The following is a 19,757-nucleotide window of genomic DNA, read 5'->3' on the forward strand; positions in this document are numbered from 1 at the left end:
AGGTCTCTGTCTCCCCACAAGTAGGTGTCACCATGGAAACAACTGTTATTCAGTGCTCTCAACAATAGCCGCTAAATGAAAGGAGCTGTCTGATGGAATTAAAGAGCAGGCTCAGGCCTTCTTTCCACGCGATAAGTGCTCGGCAGACAAACACGGAGCGAGCGCGGACGCGGGGAGTGTGATTTACATTTCATCTGCGTGGTTCTGTGCCTCCGTCCTGTCTAGTGTGCAGCGAGATGGTCGGAGTAGATGACAAAGAGACGCAGGATTATAGGTTTGACGAACACCTCAGCGTTTATTTACGTGCTGAACAACGAGATTTATGTAACCAACTGCGAGGCGAAGAGCATAAACTACCAGAACGGGAGTTGAGCAGAGACAGGATGGCGTATTAGCATATCATAAAATTGAACCGAGCGGCCGCACAGCACGGCTTCACGTGCACAGCCAGCGTGCAATAAATCTCCCTTTCTTATAAGAAGCTCAATAATTTCTAATGACGCATGGGGCTGCATCTCACCCACATGCCCTGCAGTTACACCAGTCGAATATTAGGTTTATGGGTTGTAAACCTTACTCTGATTAATAGTGGATCAGAGTGTGTGTGTGTGTGTGTGTGTGTGTGTGTGTGTGTGTGTGTGTGTGTGTGTGTGTGTGTGTGTGTGTGTGTGTGTGTGTGTGTGTGTGTGTGCGTGTGTGTGTGTGTTTGTGTGTAGGAAGTTTCAAATACATCCGCGTGCTATAAAACCTATGACTTGTTAATTTTGCCTGCAAATTGTGCGAGTGCAGATAAGAGGAAATAAGCAGCTCAGTGGATTCTTTCCAGCCTTTTCTGTCTCCATCCACGGTGCAAGATGGCCCCATGAACCGAGGTCTTATTGTCTCCAGTGTTTTAACTCACTGCTGTTGCTGCTGCTGCTGCACAAGTAATTTGTTCTTATTAAGAAAAACATTGTGTTTTTCTGTGATGCTGTATAAAGGATGTCGACACGTGGCTGAGTTTTGGGTTCAGCTTCCTGAACGTAAGGTGAGGCGCTGTCGTCAACTTTTACATTTCATAGTTGATTAAGAACAGGTCTGAAGAAAACGGGAGCATTTCCATGGCTCATTAAGTCGTTTGAACTGAGAACTCTTCTAGCAGGAATGAGAGAGTGAATTGCTATTTATGCCTTTTAGATTTAACTGTGGGATGATTTGCCCTCAAGGGCCTAAATAATAGAAGAAATATTAAATAAACATACTTATCCTAAGAGTCTAGCCAACAGGTCCCTGAGGTTAAAATGTTACAGATTCCTGTGAAAGCACAAAGCTGAATACAATAATTAAAAATTGAGATAGTTATTATTATCTGAGATGGTTTCTGGACATTGTAAAGCTGAAATGGAGGAATCCTCAAAACAACATGGTTTGTACTATCCAAGAAATAGATCTGAAATTTACTATAATAAAGCACTACAGCACCATGGGCTCATAAAAAAACACAATCAAATGTCGTTTAAAATGCTGCTTTTCCCATTTGCTCACTGTTGTAAATCTGTCCCGCGGAGCTGTCAAAGTCAGCAGGCGGTCTAGTTCCAGCGCCGGGTCGGGGAGACAGAAGACCTCGCAGAGCAGCAGCATAGTTAGGTCAATTTATTAGACGTCAAAGCAACATACATCTGACTCTGGAGGACAAATCAAAGTCAGAGTAATATTTGTACTGTAGCTCGTGGGTGGATGTTTGTGTAGCTGTGAACACGAGATATTCTTCCAGTGCTTTTAATAGCAGTGACAGCTTGGTTCTGGTCCAAGTATATTAGTTAGCATTCAGAGTACACATACACAATTTAAAGCAACAAGCAAACAAACATACTGTATAATCATTACTGGAGCAGAAAATGAAATATTAGTTCTACCATGAATGAAGGCTCAAGGCTTGAAACAGCACCTCTTGTCATCGAAGGCGCTGCTAAAGTCTTTATTCCTAAAATGCTCCACGGTGACAGCATCGCTCCCTGGATCTAAAAACACTACGACAGACACTGCTGTGTTGAGACACAGTAAGCAAGAATCTGAGGGAACGACTCAAACTTCAGAAGCGTAAGCTCTCAGCGAGGACGACTGGAAACCTGTTGAAGGCATAAAAAACAGGCATGGGTTTCTGCTGCATTTGTTTTTCTGCCTCCGCGGCCTTGTTACTGGCCAGTCAGCGGTTTGTTGCTGGTTCCACACTGTCAGACTGGGGACCTGTGAAGTGTGAACTGACCGGCCGGTCCTCGACAAAGCAGCTATTCTTCAAGCGTGTGAGTAAACGCGGTGCGAGCTCCACCTGCGTCTGTGGTTTTCCAAAGGAGGACGTGTGACCTACATCTGCTGAACGACTCGTTGGAACCTCACGTGAAGCGATGCAGCGATCAGCGCAACACGAGTCCTGATTGTTTACAGCAGTGCAGCCGGATCACGCACTCACGAGACGCTCTTCTTGCACAGTATGTCGTTTGTGACTCACAAAACAACCTTTCCCATTTACAGTAGTTAGAGGCCAGCATTTACATATGGAATGAAAAACAGCAGCCAAAGCGAAGCATGTTGTTGTGCTTTAAAGAGGCAGTACCAGCGAAACGGGTCAGACTGCGTGTGTGCAGGATCAACATGAATGAAGTTTAGGCTACACGTCGAAAACTCGATAATAGGAAGATGTGGCATAATAAAAAGAATATATATTAAGGAAAACTCAGATGTGTAAAAAATGCTACCTACATCATCACTGCCTGCAATGACAACAACAATGATGGGCAGTTCACAGACAGCCAAGGTTTTACAGAGCACACTGGCAACACGTGAGGAAATCCAAAAGGAATTGATTGTGTAGGTGTTTATTTCCCTAGAAACACATTATTTATTGATTGCCTTTTGGTAAATGGATTTTAGGTTCTGCAAATATTGTCTGCATTTAAAATGAAGCTCTGTCTCGGAGCCAGAGAGACGATAAAGTTAAGATCAGTGTAACTATAGGTCACATGGCCTTGCATTTGATGTTTATTTTTCTTTTCGTTCATTTATAACATCGATTAAATATCGCCGACATCTTTAATTTGGGCAGTCAAATTTACATTGTGACACACTGTACATCCTCCAAGTTCTATGACATTAGGAAGCTATGTAATACAAACAACTGAGGTGCTTAAGGGCTGATAAAGCTGCATGCGATCAATGGGTCAGCTCTGACAGACTGGCCTGCATGCATTAAAAAGAAGGAAAACATGACCATCCTCCAGGATTCATGAGCAGCCGCAGCTGGATGGTTACACGGCCAGGTCGAAACGCTGGGTCCACAATGAGCAGAGAAACAAAAGCCATCTTTGATGCACCGTCCCTGTGTAGATGCTCTGCTATTAGAGAATATGAATCAAACGAGTAACAGCACACTTAGAAAGACTTTCTCCCCGGTTCTTGTCCAAAGTAGCGAGGCATTGATCCTCTCCCTCTCAGTTCGATGGTCGATGTGGTCGCGGCCTGGTGTCAGGAGCAGGTGCTTAGTTATTCTGTCGGGGTGGTGGCGACCGGGGTGAGGATGGGCGTGGGTAAATCCCTTAAAGGACACATGGGGGAGATGGCCTTGTGGCTGTAGTACTCCACTACTTGCTTGGGCACCTCTGCCAGAACACATTTAGCCAGAGCTGCAGGTGAAGCCTGCAACAGAGACATAAAACGTGAAGGCAACATCGCACACACACATTTGTCCAGCTACAAATTAACAGGCACATTAATGTCAGACACTGTAAAGAAGATAAATGTTTGTAATTGTGTAGGTCTCATCCTCAAGAGTTTCATAAGAATAAACTACGCTTGATAGTAGTTGAGTTTGCATGTGGGAAAATGCAGTTGTTGTACAGATGTGAGCAATTAATGTATCTTTGTAAATGAAAGGCTACAAATAAACATGTGTTATTTGTTAATTATATTCCCTCCATTAACTGCAAATTTAATATCAAATCTGCAACACACAGTATAATTGTACAGTTGATATGACACTTGCATGTAGATTAAGAACACATTAAGAACATTTCTGGATCTCCTCCAGTGCGAGGTGCCCGTCTGCCTGTTTGGTCTGTGAACATGGGGGCGTCACATGATAAGATAAGTCCATCTTTAGACGAGCTCAGCGGTCAGGCCGAGTGACGCTGAGGAGAAAAGTGAAAGTCAACAAGTGGAAGCTGACAGATGGAGGAAGCACTGACCGTTTTGAAGTCTCTGAAGGGCACAAACTGCACGATGTCCCGGAGGACCGGCTCGCCCTTCGGTGAGCGCAGCACTCCGTCATCCCCGTCCAAAATCTGCATGTCTGTGAAGTCTGCATTGCCTACACCAACAATAATTATAGAGAGCGGCTGGTAGGAGGCTCGCACAATGGCTTCGCGCGTGTCTGCCATGTCCGTCACCACGCCGTCCGTGAGGATGAGCAGGATGTGGTATCGCTGGAAGAAGATGAGAGCTCTCAGCGCGAACCAATCCGTAGTGGCACTTAAGCGTTTTAATAGCAACATGTGGTTATAAGCAAGGACACATTGTCTGCTGTGATCTGAAGTAAGCCTTTCATGCTGTCTTTGATCGTTTTACAGCCTCCACTGAGCAGGAGACATTGTGTGTGCACCGCAATTTGTTAAAGTATCACACAAAAACAAGGCAATTAAGAACAAATAAACAAAAGACAGAGCTGCTGCAAACCACCGAAGAAACGTGTGCATGTGTGAACTTCATTTCATGCGTCCACTCAACATTATGATGTTAATAGTAAAGTACAGGAATATTAACATGGTGCAATATATTGCAATTATCTTTGATTGGTCCTATGAGTAGTGGTGAGGTGGAGCCTAACAATATGCTCCTAATGCGTCCCTGAAAGGCTAATTGTCTGCTGCAGCTCAAAGGGCTCAGAAACATGATTACATGCAGGTTAGTTCAATTACAGCAGTGCAAGTGAGTAGTACCAGACCGTGGTTAATTCAAAAAAGTAAACAATAAGAGTACTACGGGAGGAATATTAGGCAATGTGCAACAAAAGAGCCCAGCAGCTCCATCAGCCTCCTCAGATCGGTAATTAATGACATATTGTCATTACTGACAACAATAGGTCCAAACATGCACCACTTTTACAACTTCTACTAATTCACTGGACAATGGGCCTTTTCTACTGAAGCCACAGGGCATCATTACTTACTGGTTACTACCTCCTAGTGAGTGGAACAACAAATGCCTGTTTCTTATGTGTATGTTCCTATGGACGGACACTCACAGACGCGTCTTTAATGTTGCCGTCGCCTGCTGCCAGCTTGGCTATCCTGTTAATGATGGGAGCCACGTTGGTCGGGCCGTACAGCTGGATCTTAGGAAGGCAATTCTGGTACGCCTCCACCACTCCTTGGATACCTGCCACAGGGAGCACAAAATGAACGTCAAAATGAATCAAGTCAGTCAAGAAAAAAAAACTAATGGTTTGTACCTCACAAAGAACATCATGTCTAAGACATTTTATAATTATTGTGATGTATTTTATTATTGACTTAACTGTAAAAGACACTGAGCAAGTACAAAACTTGAAAGATATGCATAGACAGATTTAATAAATATTGTCATATTATACTGTTGTACAATGTTAGAGTTAATGTGTCTGAAATGTCGTGCGTAGCTGTGTTGTCAGGTTGAACCTGTAAACTGAGTGTCATCAGCATAAAGATGCACTTCTCACTAAAGGCCTTTCTTACCTTCACATTCATCATCATCTGGGTTGAAATTAATGGCAAAGTCGTGCGATACCTGTAATTGGGGAACAAAATTATATTATATTATATAGTATATTATACTATTTTATCTTTGTGCTTTACTATGTTATTATTTTTATGTTTCAAAAAAGTATTTTTGTTTTGATAATAAAAACCAAGGTCTGTATACTCATAACAATAGTAACACTTAATTTAATCATGTGAAGCAGTTGTTTGTGTCTAAATCATCTGAAGAGAATATACATAACAAATACTGCAGTAACTAACCACGTAACACACATATTAGTCCAGTTTCTGAAAAGAGAGCAACCTGTCCTCTTTTATCTGGGCTCTCTCTGCCATCCAAACGTTAGATTGACTGTGTTTATCTCAAATCTGTTCCACTGGCAAAAACCAAAATCCCCATCCATTCGCGATGCATCCTCTCAGAAGAAACAGTTTTTTTTTCCCAAAAACGCCAACTGTGAGCCAGAGCAGGGACAAGTGACTGCTCTCCAGCTGGCCACGGTTTTAAAAGTCTTCTTCGTCTTTAATGTGATGAACAGTAACTGTATTGATAAATACAAAAATCAGCATATAGACGATGCTGCTGCTGCTGCTGTAGAAGGAAGAATCCTCTTTACTGTACTTCACAGCAATTGTTTAGAAAATTCATTGCAAAAAAACACAAATCTTCTGACTACTCAACATGAAATGCTTTATTGGTTGACAAATTAAAGCTCTGGGTCAATTTATAATTGCAAAATCCAATTTGCATGCATATTGCACAATAAAGGAGGTGCACAACTAAAAATTGCTGAGGTCAGGTCCATCTCATTCCACACCTCGTCAGTTCACAGATGCAGTTAATGATTAGTCTAATAGTTTAGTCAGCATCCACCCCCACCATTAACTACAGTATGATGTGGCAACAGCAGTCAGCCAAAGTGACTCCTGTAAAACAATCACTATGACGACAAATTCGAAACAAATGTCCTCTGTATTTACTGAACCACAAACCTTTACATTAGTGATGCAATTGTTCTTCGCTCACTCTGGCACATTAGACACGGGCGATTCTTCTTTAATAGAATACTCAAAAGCAGACGTGAGCCTGTGCTGTACGTGTCAGATGCCTCCACTCGGCTCAGCGTCACTGAAGGCCTTTGCTTTTCAAAGTCCAATTTGCTTAAACAAACGCTGTCACATTCATGGCTCCTTATGTAAATTGAGTATCAACACCATGGGGCTTTTACCTAATCAGGACCTGTTATTTCATGAGACAAGTTGATATTTTAGGACACGTAGCTTATGCATAGGAATAAACTCACTAATTAGTTTTAAATGTGAAATGTTGACAGTATAATAAATTAAGGTTACTAATAGGTCACAGAAATCATCCTGCGTAACATTAAGTCCTAGGGTAGTGGAAAACACCAGGATCCAACCAGAGCACATGATTATACAGTATATGCATTATTGTGTTTATGTGAAGGTAAGTCCTGTGTAATATAGTAGAACAGGAAGGAGCTCAGATGTGAAGACAGATACTCACCTCATAATTTGGAGGGATTCTGGCACCAAATCCCAAAGCTGAAAATCTTTTGTCACTGTAATGATAAGCAAATTAATTAGTCATATTCAGCCAGTTACGGCAGTTTAATCTCAGATAGCTTTTGACTGTGAAGTGAAAAATATTGATGGCTTATCCATCTGTTCACATTTCCTGAGGCAAATCCTGTGCTTGTTTGCATTTCATGAGTGGTAAAAGCTTGTGTTATGATTCCAAAATCTGCAGCCAGCTTTCGCACCTGCAACTCACACCCTCTGTTTTGTTTTTTTGAATCGCACCATCTAGATGGACAGATTTTACTGAGAGGCTTCGCGACGCTGAAAGGCCGGGATGCACAGTTTTGTCTAAATAACAGGGACACGGCCGTCTCTACAGCAGCTCCCCATTCACCAGAGGACTCCACTGTAGCTACTCTCCCCATTTATATTTGTGTCCTGAGCATGAAATGCAGTTATGTTTAGTGTCATAGGCACAGACAGTAGTTACTGCTAAAAGTACCCAAATGCATCTCCTGCATTTAATACATGGTGTAACCACATCAGGACTCACAACAGGATTGTGTTTGTCTTTTATTGTTAAGGGGGGCAGGTTTTCTAAATGGCATAGTGCAAACTAACAGTTAATGTTTGTGTAGTACACAGGGATCTGTGGCGTTCAGGAAAAAGTGGAGCTCGTCGCTCTAATTGTTTGCCCATGGACAGTGTTCTCCATAGGCCGCCTGTCTTATCACACAGTTTCCTTTACGTCATGGCCTCGTGGCCCAGTGCAGTCTTAGTTTAGGGCACAAACATTTGGAACAGTGTGTAATTTATTTAGTGGATACGCTGGGGTGTGCGACAGCATCAACAGTGTTAATGAGTGTTGATTTATTTGAGGCGCTGACAGGTGTTGATTGGGGAGTTGTTTGTCCGCTCATAGAGCTAATATGGCTTTGAGGCAGCTTTTCGGAGCTATCGCTAGTGTTTAATTAACTGTGATAGGTGTGGACTTGCATAAACACTGGCAGAGTGATGAGTGAGCGTCAACTCTCGACTGTGCACCTCTGACAGAATCAACCGCACGTACTCTATAATACCAGTAGCAGTAGTAGTGGTGATAGTAGTGAAAACCTGGGGTGATGTGTTGTACCCAGATATGAAAACCATCCAGTGAAATGTTTTAAACAAATTAATGGAGCTGGTTGTCCAAAAGGTGAGAAAAGAGACACTCACCGTTAACATCACTTCCATCAAAACAACTCATCCACTAAAAACAGGCCTCACTCCCACTAATGGTCTTTTTAAATTGAGGCAAAACACATTCCGTTTAGGACATTACACCAGTTCTACCAATGCAGAGCAAGATTTTCAGTAACACTCATTTTAATAGCGAAGGACATGATGCTGAGGCAATTTAAATCTGATAGTGATATTCAGTTCTTGTTATCATTAGCAGGAAAAAACTTTGCTCGTATTGCCATAAATTGCCCGTGGAGCTCTAATGAATTCATTTGTGTGCACGGTTTCCAATAGATCAATAAACTACGAGCATGTACAGATATGTGGCCTTCAGCCCAGATGGGTGGAGGGACACTGACGTGTCGCTTTCACCGTGAAGCTCTGTCTCGCTTGGACCGTGAGGCCCGGTAACAGCCCTCTCAGCAGGGTAAATGAGCCCCGGCCCACACAGACAAAGGCGAGTCACTCCAGCTCCATAATGCACTCCTCTGCAAGGACTCCAAAACCCCACGTCACCTTTACTCGGTGAAGGCTAAAAGTTCGGCGTGCCCACGTTTTTACACCTCAGTAATGACTCCAACTTGAGAGGGAGCGGCTGCCCACGCTCGCCACCGCCGCTCGGCCACAGGCGTGTTTGCATGCGATGCTCTCGTGCAGCCGCGTAAACACGGGCACGATGAAGCCACAAAAGACGAGCTGCTAATTTCCTGGGCCGTCTTCAGTGTCTCCAGTTCTGTATCTTGGCTGCTATAATTAGCCAGACAGTGCTCCCCTGATATTCAAAAGGAGGATCTGCATAAATCAGGAGTCACAGTGTTAATCCTCATCTGGCTTAAATTTGACAGACGAGAGGGTTTTTCTCTGAAACTGATCATATTATAATATTAAAACATTTCCATTAATTTAGTGCTGCACTGGCAGGCAGGCATCTAACTTGTAGGATACAGTGCACATTTGTACACTGTGTCGACTACACAATCCTTAACTGTAAACACAAAAATAGCGATGACTGAGGCCAAGCCTTTATAATCCAGCATTTATGATTATACAGTTGTACAGAAAGGGAGAATATAGCTTCAAAGGAAACCATCACTGAGTTGCCCACAGGATGAAGTGCTCCACTGTGACCACAGAGACCACATAATGAAATGTAGATGATGGTACAGTTCATTCTCTTTGAAACCATCTTTTGTCCCATCCACAATCTTTACCGAATAAAGAGAAGGAGAGTTTCTGCACGTAATTCAAAGAGGATATTATAGCAAAGTCACAAGCGAAGTTGTGAGCTGATTCACTACAGCTAAGTTCTTCATAGGGTAATATTACAAAACAGAAAAGGAGATGGAGAAGATAATAAGGTTTTGTAAACAAACACGGAGGCTGCAGCCATAAAGGGATGTCTGGACCACCGTGATTAAACCGGCGTTAACCTGACCTGGCTCTGGACGACAGACAGTTTGTGGAGGAAGCTAGAATTTAAATGTGCTTCTCATCTTGTTCAATATTTGGTTTGTTGGATTTCTAAACTTTACACGTGGCTCATTCTCCAAGCACAGTTGTCTCTTTTAAACGCTATACAACCGAGGCTGGAAATGAACAGATTCCTAAAAAAAAACATCAGGTCAATGATGAAACATAAAGCAGGGTGTGTTTAAGTGTCCTTGACTGCTGCTACCAAGCACCACCTTCAGCCCCAGATTAGCCTCATGCATAAGTAATGTCAGCAGAAGCCAAATCTGCTTGCTCTAATTTTCCCAGATACAAACAGTTTATCTTGCACTACTTAGCCACAGGTTTAACACTAATTAAGATCGACTTTACAGCAGCAAACAGCACGGTGACAATAAACAATACCGCGCATTAACTGTGTTCCTGGAGACGGTCCAAGTGTTCAACATGCACAGACACGGAGCAGGTCACCGGCTCAGGTCCATCAGCTCTGTTACAGTCTCTCTGACAAAATAAAATAATTAGCGGGTGGGATTTTTTCTATTTTACAGATGGACTTTCACATTTCAGGGTGATCGATTCCAGCGAAATGCCACACACAGGCCACTCTGTACCTAGATTTTACAGAACAGAAGACACCGACAGCCCCTGAAGGCACCAAAGAGCCTATACTAAGAAACAAAAGACTGACAAACCTGTCATAGTCTTGACAGATCTCCCCCACTGCTATCAGAGCCTTCAAGTACTCATTTGGCTGGTAAGGGTTGATGTAGTGCAACGAGCAGCTGTTCCTGGGGTCCCCATTGGAGGCTGTGAAATCAATGGCAACCTGGTAGAAATAATTATAAAGTGTGCAACATGAGCGATATGAAAGAATCGTTCCTGCCTCCCTTTTGCAAAGACTTTAACTCAGCTGCCTCGGATTCCACTCGATTCGGTGCGAGCGAGCCTGAAATAGGCATAATGGCAGTATAAATTATCTGATCAGAGGTAAGAACTTGTACTTTTTACACCCACATAGGTTGAAGCGGCTCCCATCACCCATTGAGCAGCTGCAGCTCCCGTACCCTGTAGATCTAAGCAGCCTGCTATTCCAGCTGCATCTACCAGCGCAGATTAATATTCATCGCTTAAGCTACCGAGCCGGAGAGCAAGAGGTAGCGCTGGAGAGGGCAGACCAAAGCACAAGAGCTGAAGACAGACTGAAGTTGTTCCAAGAAGCTGCCCACTATATTAAAACTAGCATAAACGTGGACAAGCTCATTTTAGGGAGGTTTTAATAAGTAAAATAATACTGCATCTGGAAACAATGGGTAAGAAGTTTAAAAATGTTAAATATTATGATACATTAAAGTCCAGTGCTCTGAAAGGTTCAATGACAGTTATGCGTCACTAAACACAGGCTGCTCCATTTACCGTAAAGTGAATCTGGCACCCTCCCATGATGTAATCCAAGAAGGAGTAGACTCTGTGGAGCTGCAAGAAAAAAAACAAGCGTTTCTCAACAGCAAAACCTCTGAAGAGACGAGAAGAGCGACTCCACAGTCTGTTAGCGGAAACACTGTCATGCGACGTCACCGGGAAGGTGGAAATGATGAAAAGGTTTCTAAGGGTACGTTTTTATATGTATATAAGAAATGATATCTGGCATTACTGATGTTCTAACCTTCAGGTCGTTGAGGATGACGACTCCGGAATTTTTATAGTTTCTCTTCTTCTGTTTGTACTTGGGATTCACACAATCCCACGTCACCTTAAACAGAGGCAGAGGCAGGAAGAGGCAACTTATTGCATTTTGAGGAGCTGTATTATGGGGTAACTACAGGAAAAAGACATCTGTTACAGTATATATCTGAGCAGAGTCAGATGGGACACACGTTGGAAACGGATGAAACGGTTGCGCCGCTGCCTCCGCTCCGCTCCGCTCCACCTCTCCATTTACTGACCTTATTTCCACTGGAAATTTTCTGCATCTCCCTGAAAGTGGCGTAGAACTCGCCGATGAAGTCATGCTTGCCCCTGGAGTCATAATCCCACACGAGGCACTGTGGCACACGCAAACAACACGTTTAGGCTCTCTCTCTCTCTCTCTCTCTCTCTCTCTCTCTGAAGGTCTCTTACCTTGAGCTTCCGGTCTTCATCGCAGCTGCACAGGGATATGAGTGACACTTTGAAGGGCTCCCACACAGGGTTCAGGTTGTTTTTAATCACCTGTTAGAAACGTAGTGACACATCACAGATGAAGTGAAGTTGGGAATAAGCGAAAGAGGAAACACGGGGACGTCACCTCAGTTCTGTGCACAAGCTGCTCTGTTTCATCGTCGTTGATTCGGTAGATTTCCAAGAATGGGTCTGACTTGCTGAAGAGGTCCTGAAGAAACACAACATTAAACGTATTTGCAACAAAAAGCTACAACTGCAACTGTAACAAATGGCGCTGACACTGATTGATCGTAGGTTGATTGGGGAGTCAGAGGTTCCTGTCCCTGATTAAAGGTCAAGAAGCAGAGGGCGATAGATTTAACAATGTGATGGAACTTTAAAGAAGAGATGAAGGCTGTGGTGAAGTAGGACTGTTTATAAAACAGTCCATCTCACACAGTAGCAGTTCTCTTTCCAGTCACCAATCGTTTTCTTCCAACAGTAGATATTTTAACCTTTTGTGACTGTGAGCTCATGAGCAAAGGATGCATCGTTTGCGCTACATCACATGGTCAGCAGGTGTGTAAAACAGCCAACGTATGGCAGCAAGTAACTTCAGACAAGCACATGAGTGAACTGAGGCTGTGGCCTCGCTGTCATCACTGTCTGGAACTCCACTCCAACTTAAAGCATGCGTGAAGAGTCAGATCGTTTACAGTTTTTTGCGGTGGCCTTAAATTATCCCCCGAGTCTCAAGTGCAGGCGTCTGAGAGCAGAGCAACACTGATTATTTGGGTCAATTGATTCTTCAGGGAGAAAAACAAATGATTACCGTGTGTGTGTGTGTGTGTGTGTGTGTGTGTGTGTGTGTGTGTGTGTGTGTGTGTGTGTGTGTGTGTGTGTGTGTGTGTCACTCAGGGGGTGGGGGGTGGAGGGCGCTGTGTACACTGAGTGAGACAGTTAATGCAGCATTTCTCGCTGCATTAGACAGATATGTCTCCTAAGGGACAGGAGCAAAAAAGAGCTGTAGCATCCTCGCTCTGTCGTCATGGCAACCGCTAGCCCGCGGTAGCAGGATGGACTGTTCAGACATGCATGTCAACATCCAAGTCCAGGGTAACAAGAGTAACATTAATCATCACCAGTCGCCCCATTGGTGTCTCCACTGGTATTTGAAGGAGGTTCCATTTATACCACTAATTACAAACAGCTTATTGTCATCTGTTGTCTGATTGCAACTAAACATTGTACAATTCCATATCGTATAATATTAAATACCCTGATGCGTTGACAGCCACCATTTATGTGAGAAACATCATTAACCACGTAATGATGTGCTATATATAGCCACTGTCTGGGTGGCTGAGATGAGAGGTCATCAGAAACAAGTCGGGGTTCAGAGACACAAGCAAAAGCATCAGCCAACATAAAATAGAACCAGAACAAAAAGGATGCGTCAGGTTGTCGCTTCAACTCTCTCACATGTATAAGCTGAGCCCTCACTAGCACCTAACTGCACAGACTGAGGCCTTCCATCTTAGGGCTTGCTCCTGAGAGCAGCTCGTCAGCTGTGCTTTGACAGCATGAGAGCGGGAGCAGCTTCTTGTTACTTTACATCTGCGTGCGCTTGTGTTGAAAAATCCATAACATCTGCATAAGTTCAAGGCGGGTGGAGCCGCGTAGGTGCTCCCTGAGCCTACGCAGCAGCGTCCTGTTACTACTGTTTACCCCGTCTAGCGCCACCGGACCACCTCCGATACGGCACGAGCTGTAAAACGTGTGCTCCTCTCACCTTATCGTCGAGCTTCTTGGCACAGAAGAAGAGCTCCACGTAGCCATTGTTGCCAGAGATTTCTTCAGCATGCACCTGAAAGGAAATCAGATTCAGACATCTAGTATAACACAATGTACATTAGAATCTAAATATCATGTTGGCACTGTGGTAAACAATGAGGCAGGAAGCCCCATTAGCTGCAAACTCTAGGGCCCCGCTGTCCCTAGGTTATTGTCTGAATCTGGACATTAAATATTTAAGGCCATAATCGTTACGGCCGGTGTGGAGAACAGCGCAGTGCAGTAGTGCTGGCCGTCTTAATAGTATGTGCATTGTTTACATGACACAGAGAACAGTTCAGTGCTGGCTTTTATTAAGAATCAGCTGACACCCTCTGCCGCTCCCTCCGGGACGCCTGCCTCATGCCCGGAGGACTGACGCTCGCTCGCTCGCCCGCCCGCCCGCTCGCTCTCTCTCCTCGCCTGTTTGACACCGACAGCAACTTCACATCAAACCGCCTGAACTGTGGATGCGACCGGAGCTTGACGAGTGGGGACAGGACTCGACAGCGACGACTGGCAGGGCAGAAAGCCCCGGCTTTTACATGAGGACGCTTGTCCCTGGTCGAAACCAAACGCTGTGGAAAGTCATTACAGAGGAGTGGGCAGGAGGTTTGTGTGTGTCTCTCACTGTGTAGCACGGACTCCTGTCCTGTTCATCTGTGTTTAGGGCGCCAATCTGTGGGGTAATATTCAATGAATATTATGAATTTAAATATTCAATAGGAATTGTACTGTTGTATTTATGCATGATTAAACAAGTCACATTGTTTGATTAGAGACAAAAAAGCTCAATATTCTTGTATGAATCGTTTCCATATCCCGAACACTTAGAAAAGGCCTTCGCTGTAGACTTTGGTTTAAATGACACCCAACTCTGGCAAGAGATGAAATCACCAAGTTTTAAAATGAATGAGTTTGTCTTTAACTTTTCCATTACAGCCCAGAGATTGTGGGTTTAAATCCCAGGACAGGTCCTTTCTGTGTGATGGGAATCAAAGAAAGGACGGTTTCCGGCTCATGAGAGGAACGGGGGAAAAACAAACTGCTGCTCCTCCACAGACCCTTTGACCGCATGATCATTTAGGTCATTTTACATTAGCAAACCACCGGGAAGCTAATGACCCCTAATGAAGCAACAGCTTCCCTCTTCCACAGCTGATTTGTGATTTCTCCTACATGCACCAACAAGCACACAGAGTGCCCTCAGAGGAGAACGTGTGCTTTTAACAACTTTCCCTGCAAAATGCAATGTCACAACCATAAAAAAGGGTTTGAACTGGGCGGAACGCAGAGCTGCAGGAAGCGAGCCGACATCATGCAGTCAATAAAGGCACACGCACATCTAGAAATAGGCTCTATGAAAAGAAAGCACACAAATCACAGGGCTGTTTGTAGAGAGCAAACAAAACGTCTAATACTGCAGAAACCCTGTTGCTACCCATCAATTATTTCAGCCAGCTCTCACTGGTCATTAGACACTAAATCCCACTTTCTTGTCCAACAGTGGAGATGGTTTCACTCCCCAGAGCACAAAGGTTGCAAACACAATGTAAGAAACTTACCGTGATGGTGGATTTGCCCGCATATTTGCCATACTTCAACAACAGAGGCTTCACCATCTTCTTCTGGGCCACGATCTGCGTGGAGCAGGATAAAAACCCGGTTGGCCTTGAGGCTTCAGCAGTGAAGGGCAGTGTAAAGCACTGGGCGTATTTACTGGCAACAGCACAGATAAAGGGAGCGGCTTGAGGAGCCGTGGACGAAGACACTGTGACGTCTGCCCACCTGGCCAAGCGTGCACTCCACCCCGCCCAGGAAGTCATCGTCACGGGTCCCGATGCTGTGCGTGCCGTGGATGTCGTAGACCTCGAACCGCAGCTTCTGCACCTCCTCAAAGTAGTAGTCCAGGGAGAAAACCTTGGCGAAGACTGGGTGCAAGTTGCTCTTGATCACTTCTGTTCTGTCAAGCTGAGAAGCAGCACACGGTGAGATGGTTAATGGAAGGACCTCACAGACTGTATAATACGTTGTTTTCCAATACATAAGTGCTTGTCTTATACAAAAAGGCAGGTGCTGGTGCTTTGTCATGTGGGTGACACGGTCTGACAAGGAGAAGCCAAGGTCTCCGAGGACCCATCTGCCGATCGCGTAAGGTTTAGCTGTCAAACAGCTTCATGAACATTTTTATTCTGTCCAATTAGTCACACAGGCGACTCAGCAGCGGGACGGACTCCTAATGACCTCAGGAAAAACAACGTTTGAAATGAACGTTGACAGCTTCCCTGCTCCTGTGTACGACTCGGCTGGAGGCCATTTGTGAGGAGTTATTCACGAGGATGTAAGGGGTCACCAAAGCGGCAGCTACATGAAACTCATTTTGAAAATGAATGCTGACTCTATGAGTGACTCTTCTACCTGTACCAGCCTGTTGATTAGACCCTTTATAGTGTTTTATCATCTTAGCATTCATTTTTTTTAGTTTGGCTCCTGCTTTTAAGGCATCTGTATTTGTGTCATCAACGCTAGGATGTTAAATTTCACCGTGTGTTTTTTAGATCACTTTGCTTGTTATTCTTCTTGGTTATTCTATTTCCACTGTTGCTAGGGTGTATCCAAATCTGATAGAATAAAATCTGTGTATGAATTAATTATTCTGGCTCCAAGGTGGAAGCAGCAGATCTGTTAAGTGCTGTGAGCTGCGAGGTGGAGCCTCCATGGATCCGACTTCTTTGTCCAGCAAATCCCACAGATGCTTGATTGGACTGAGATCAGGGGAATTTAGAGAGCTTCAACTTGTGTATTGTGTATTTCACAACAACAACCATAATAATAATAATAATAATAATAATAATAATAATAATAATAATAATAATAATAATAATAATAATAATAATAATAATAATAATAATAATAATAATAAATAATTTCTGTCTGTTTCCATTTTGCCCTGGCAAACATCAGTAACACACAAAGTACCAGCCAAGACTTGGCTCCTAGCCTCGTTCACCCCGGCTTCTCTTTGTTGTCTTTGCTCGCCTTCTCCTCCTCGCTTTATGCCATCTGGGTGGACAGATTTCGACTGAGTCTGTTTGTTGATGAAAGCTAATAAGAGCTATGAAGGATAGGTTGTGCTGAAGTCTGTTTGTTGTTGGTCTGGGGCCAGAGTTAAGGAGAATTACAGACATGGGAAATTAAGGCTTGCTCCACTCAACTCTGCCAGGTAGGAGGCATTATCTGTGCAAGCCAATCACAACAAGCCCCTATAGCGGAGGTTATCATGAAAGCTCCATCCCAGTTCCTATCAGAAGAAAAGAGAAATCTGCTGGAGCTGAGAATGTCACATCAGCTCCACCCTGCGCCTGCATTTGGCCTTGAAAGCAAACAAGTGGTGAAAAAAAGGTAGTAATGAAATAAACAGCCCTGGCGAGTCAGCGAGGGCATGCGTGAGCTCAGACAGAGAAGGAGGGGGACAGGAGTGGGCCCAGCATCTTACTCAGCTGCTGGCGTAAGTTAACAATTGCACAAGTACCGGTGCCCCCCAGTTCTCACACGGATGCACAGTTACAGGAAAATCAGCAGCTAAACATCTGCTGCTACAACAAATCTTTTTAATAGAGACTCGTGTTCTCATTTCCCTCGTGAACCAAATGACTCAATTAAGAAGGAAATGAGAGACCTGCTGGCCACAGTCCAAACCGGCATGGGACCAATCTGAGAACGTAAACATTTTCACTCTGCCAATGTGCCGTTCAGCATGCAGACCTGTTAATGACGCACATCGATGCACAAACTGTTCAAAATGATTGAATTGCGGAGGACAAAACTAATTTTACTCCTCCTCTGCACTCAGTGTTTTGAATTTTTGAATCAAGCAGCTGTTACATAAGACATGATCTTTTCCAAAAGAGTGAAAAACAGCTGCGAGTTCATCAGACCATTGGCAGATGGAGCTCCCAGGTTGATGTTGTACGATAGATAATATTCCTCAGTCCCCTTTAGATTTCCGAAAGAGGTTTTAGTTTAACACTTTTGCCCAAAGGTTTAAACCGTGCCAGACTGAAAAGAAGTGACTCACCTCTGTCCACTGTCCATTGGTCTGTACCATGAGTATGACACAGGGGTCCGACTTATTCAGCGTGTCCCGATCCAGCAGAGCTTTGCAAGACACCCGTAGCTCTACTTTGGTGACACAGGTAGCTGGACCGCTGAGGCTGGTTGCCGGGGAGGTGGCTTCCTGAATGTCATTCATCCTGGCTCAGGGCACGAGGAGCTGCCAACCAGCAAAAGAGTGCGACGTGAGGCTGTCGGTGTGGCTCCAGGGGCGTGGGAGGCTGTCGAGCTGAACCGAGGGACCTCAGCAACGATGTGACGCGCTCGCGGGAAACAGGCTTCTTTGACAAAAAGAACAGAGAGTCCTGTTGAGTTCCCGAGGACCAAACCAAAACCAAGCTCTCATTAACGTCTGCCAGAGCTATTCCCTCGTGCAGAATATCGTCTCACCTTGGTAATGACAGGAGACAGGACATGAAGTGGCTGTGCTTTTATGAGTCTAGATCAGATCCCTGGGAAGATTAATTAGAGAGAGTCAAATGTGATGCGTTTGGTTAATTGACAATGTTAAAGCTTTAGACAAATATATGTACATAAACACTGCTGTTTTAGCTATCAAGAACTAAATATGAGACGGCAAATTAGGTTTTATGTGAAGTATGTGAGTAGTCAAGCGAAGTAACAGTGATTACTTCCCCTGGACAACAAAAAGGAGACAGATCTGTTGATGCTCCAACGTGGCACGCAAACGCCCTGCTGAAGTGTCCTTGAGCAAGGGCTGTTACTGATCCTGCTTCACGGGACAACAAAGTGTGTAAGCGGCATAGTCTACAAGAAGTGCGATATGAAGCCACGGAGGCGCTGAAGTGTAAGTTGAGCTTTCAGCACCAGGGACAGCGCCCGTGGTGCCAGACAGCTGGACTCTGGAAACCAGATGTTACACAAAAGCGATGATGTCAAACTCCGGTCAAGAAAACCCGAAATGCAAACTGTAACGCGATCTATCAGATGCGAGTGAATCTTCCGATGCTGAACTTCCAAGGCTGATGGAACGACGCGTACGTTAAGGAGTCAGACGCTGCAGATTCTGTCCGTTAACTTCGCGCGGGCGGAAACAGAAACGCTCCTGAACGATCTGTTAATTACTCACGCGATCAATCAGCTCCCACAACAGATTTATAACCCCTGAGATCCCAGCGCAATTCAACGCCGGCAACACGACGGTCTAGTGCGGGTTTATCTAATCACAGCAGGCAGCGAGTCTACTTTCGTTTCACGTTGACTCTTACTCACTTCAAACAAGACAATCGGCAGCGGGATCCAGAAATAAGCAGCCGCACTTAGTTCCCCATTCTGCGCCGTCAAACTCTCCCGACGCCAAAGACACAAACAAGCAAACAACAGAGCGAAACAAAAACTCCCTTCCTACCTGTCCTTGTTCTCCACTCCCGAAAACACTTGTTCGGTCCGATCCCATTACACAGCGACGAAACTCATTGGCTCGACTGGTGAGGAGGGAGTCGGCTCGGCTTGTGACGGGGAGTGGAGAGAGTCCAGCTGCAAACGCGCTGATGGGGCTGTCGCTGGGACTCGGTCGTTTCGAGTTCAACTCGGAATCGAGCCTATGAAGAAGCTTCAAGTGAGCGTTTGGACTGAACAAGGCTCAAGCCTGCCATAAACGCTGATAATAACGGGGTCACAGCTCAGTAATTAAATGAACAAATAAAATGTCATTATTTATTTGACCTG

General features: G+C 44.5%; 1 protein-coding gene across 1 annotated transcript; it reads right to left on the minus strand.

The window, feature by feature from the left end:
• Nucleotides 1–1,617: 1,617 nt before the first annotated feature.
• Nucleotides 1,618–19,596, minus strand: cpne7 (copine VII). Its single transcript, XM_029144637.3, has 17 exons — nucleotides 19,438–19,596; nucleotides 18,459–18,520; nucleotides 18,034–18,349; nucleotides 15,744–15,926; nucleotides 15,521–15,595; nucleotides 13,915–13,989; nucleotides 12,268–12,351; nucleotides 12,102–12,191; nucleotides 11,927–12,025; nucleotides 11,647–11,733; nucleotides 11,397–11,456; nucleotides 10,676–10,809; nucleotides 7,297–7,351; nucleotides 5,745–5,796; nucleotides 5,276–5,409; nucleotides 4,221–4,457; nucleotides 1,618–3,672 (listed from the first exon to the last, which is right to left on the minus strand). Exons 3-17 carry the CDS (start codon nucleotides 18,205–18,207, stop codon nucleotides 3,520–3,522), a joined length of 1,692 nt encoding a protein of 563 aa, XP_029000470.1. The 5' UTR covers nucleotides 18,208–18,349; nucleotides 18,459–18,520; nucleotides 19,438–19,596; the 3' UTR covers nucleotides 1,618–3,519.
• Between the last annotated feature and the right edge of the window lie 161 nt (nucleotides 19,597–19,757).

This window comes from Betta splendens, chromosome 3 (genome assembly GCF_900634795.4).
Source record: "Betta splendens chromosome 3, fBetSpl5.4, whole genome shotgun sequence".
In the NCBI taxonomy this organism is placed as follows: Eukaryota; Metazoa; Chordata; class Actinopteri; order Anabantiformes; family Osphronemidae; genus Betta; species Betta splendens.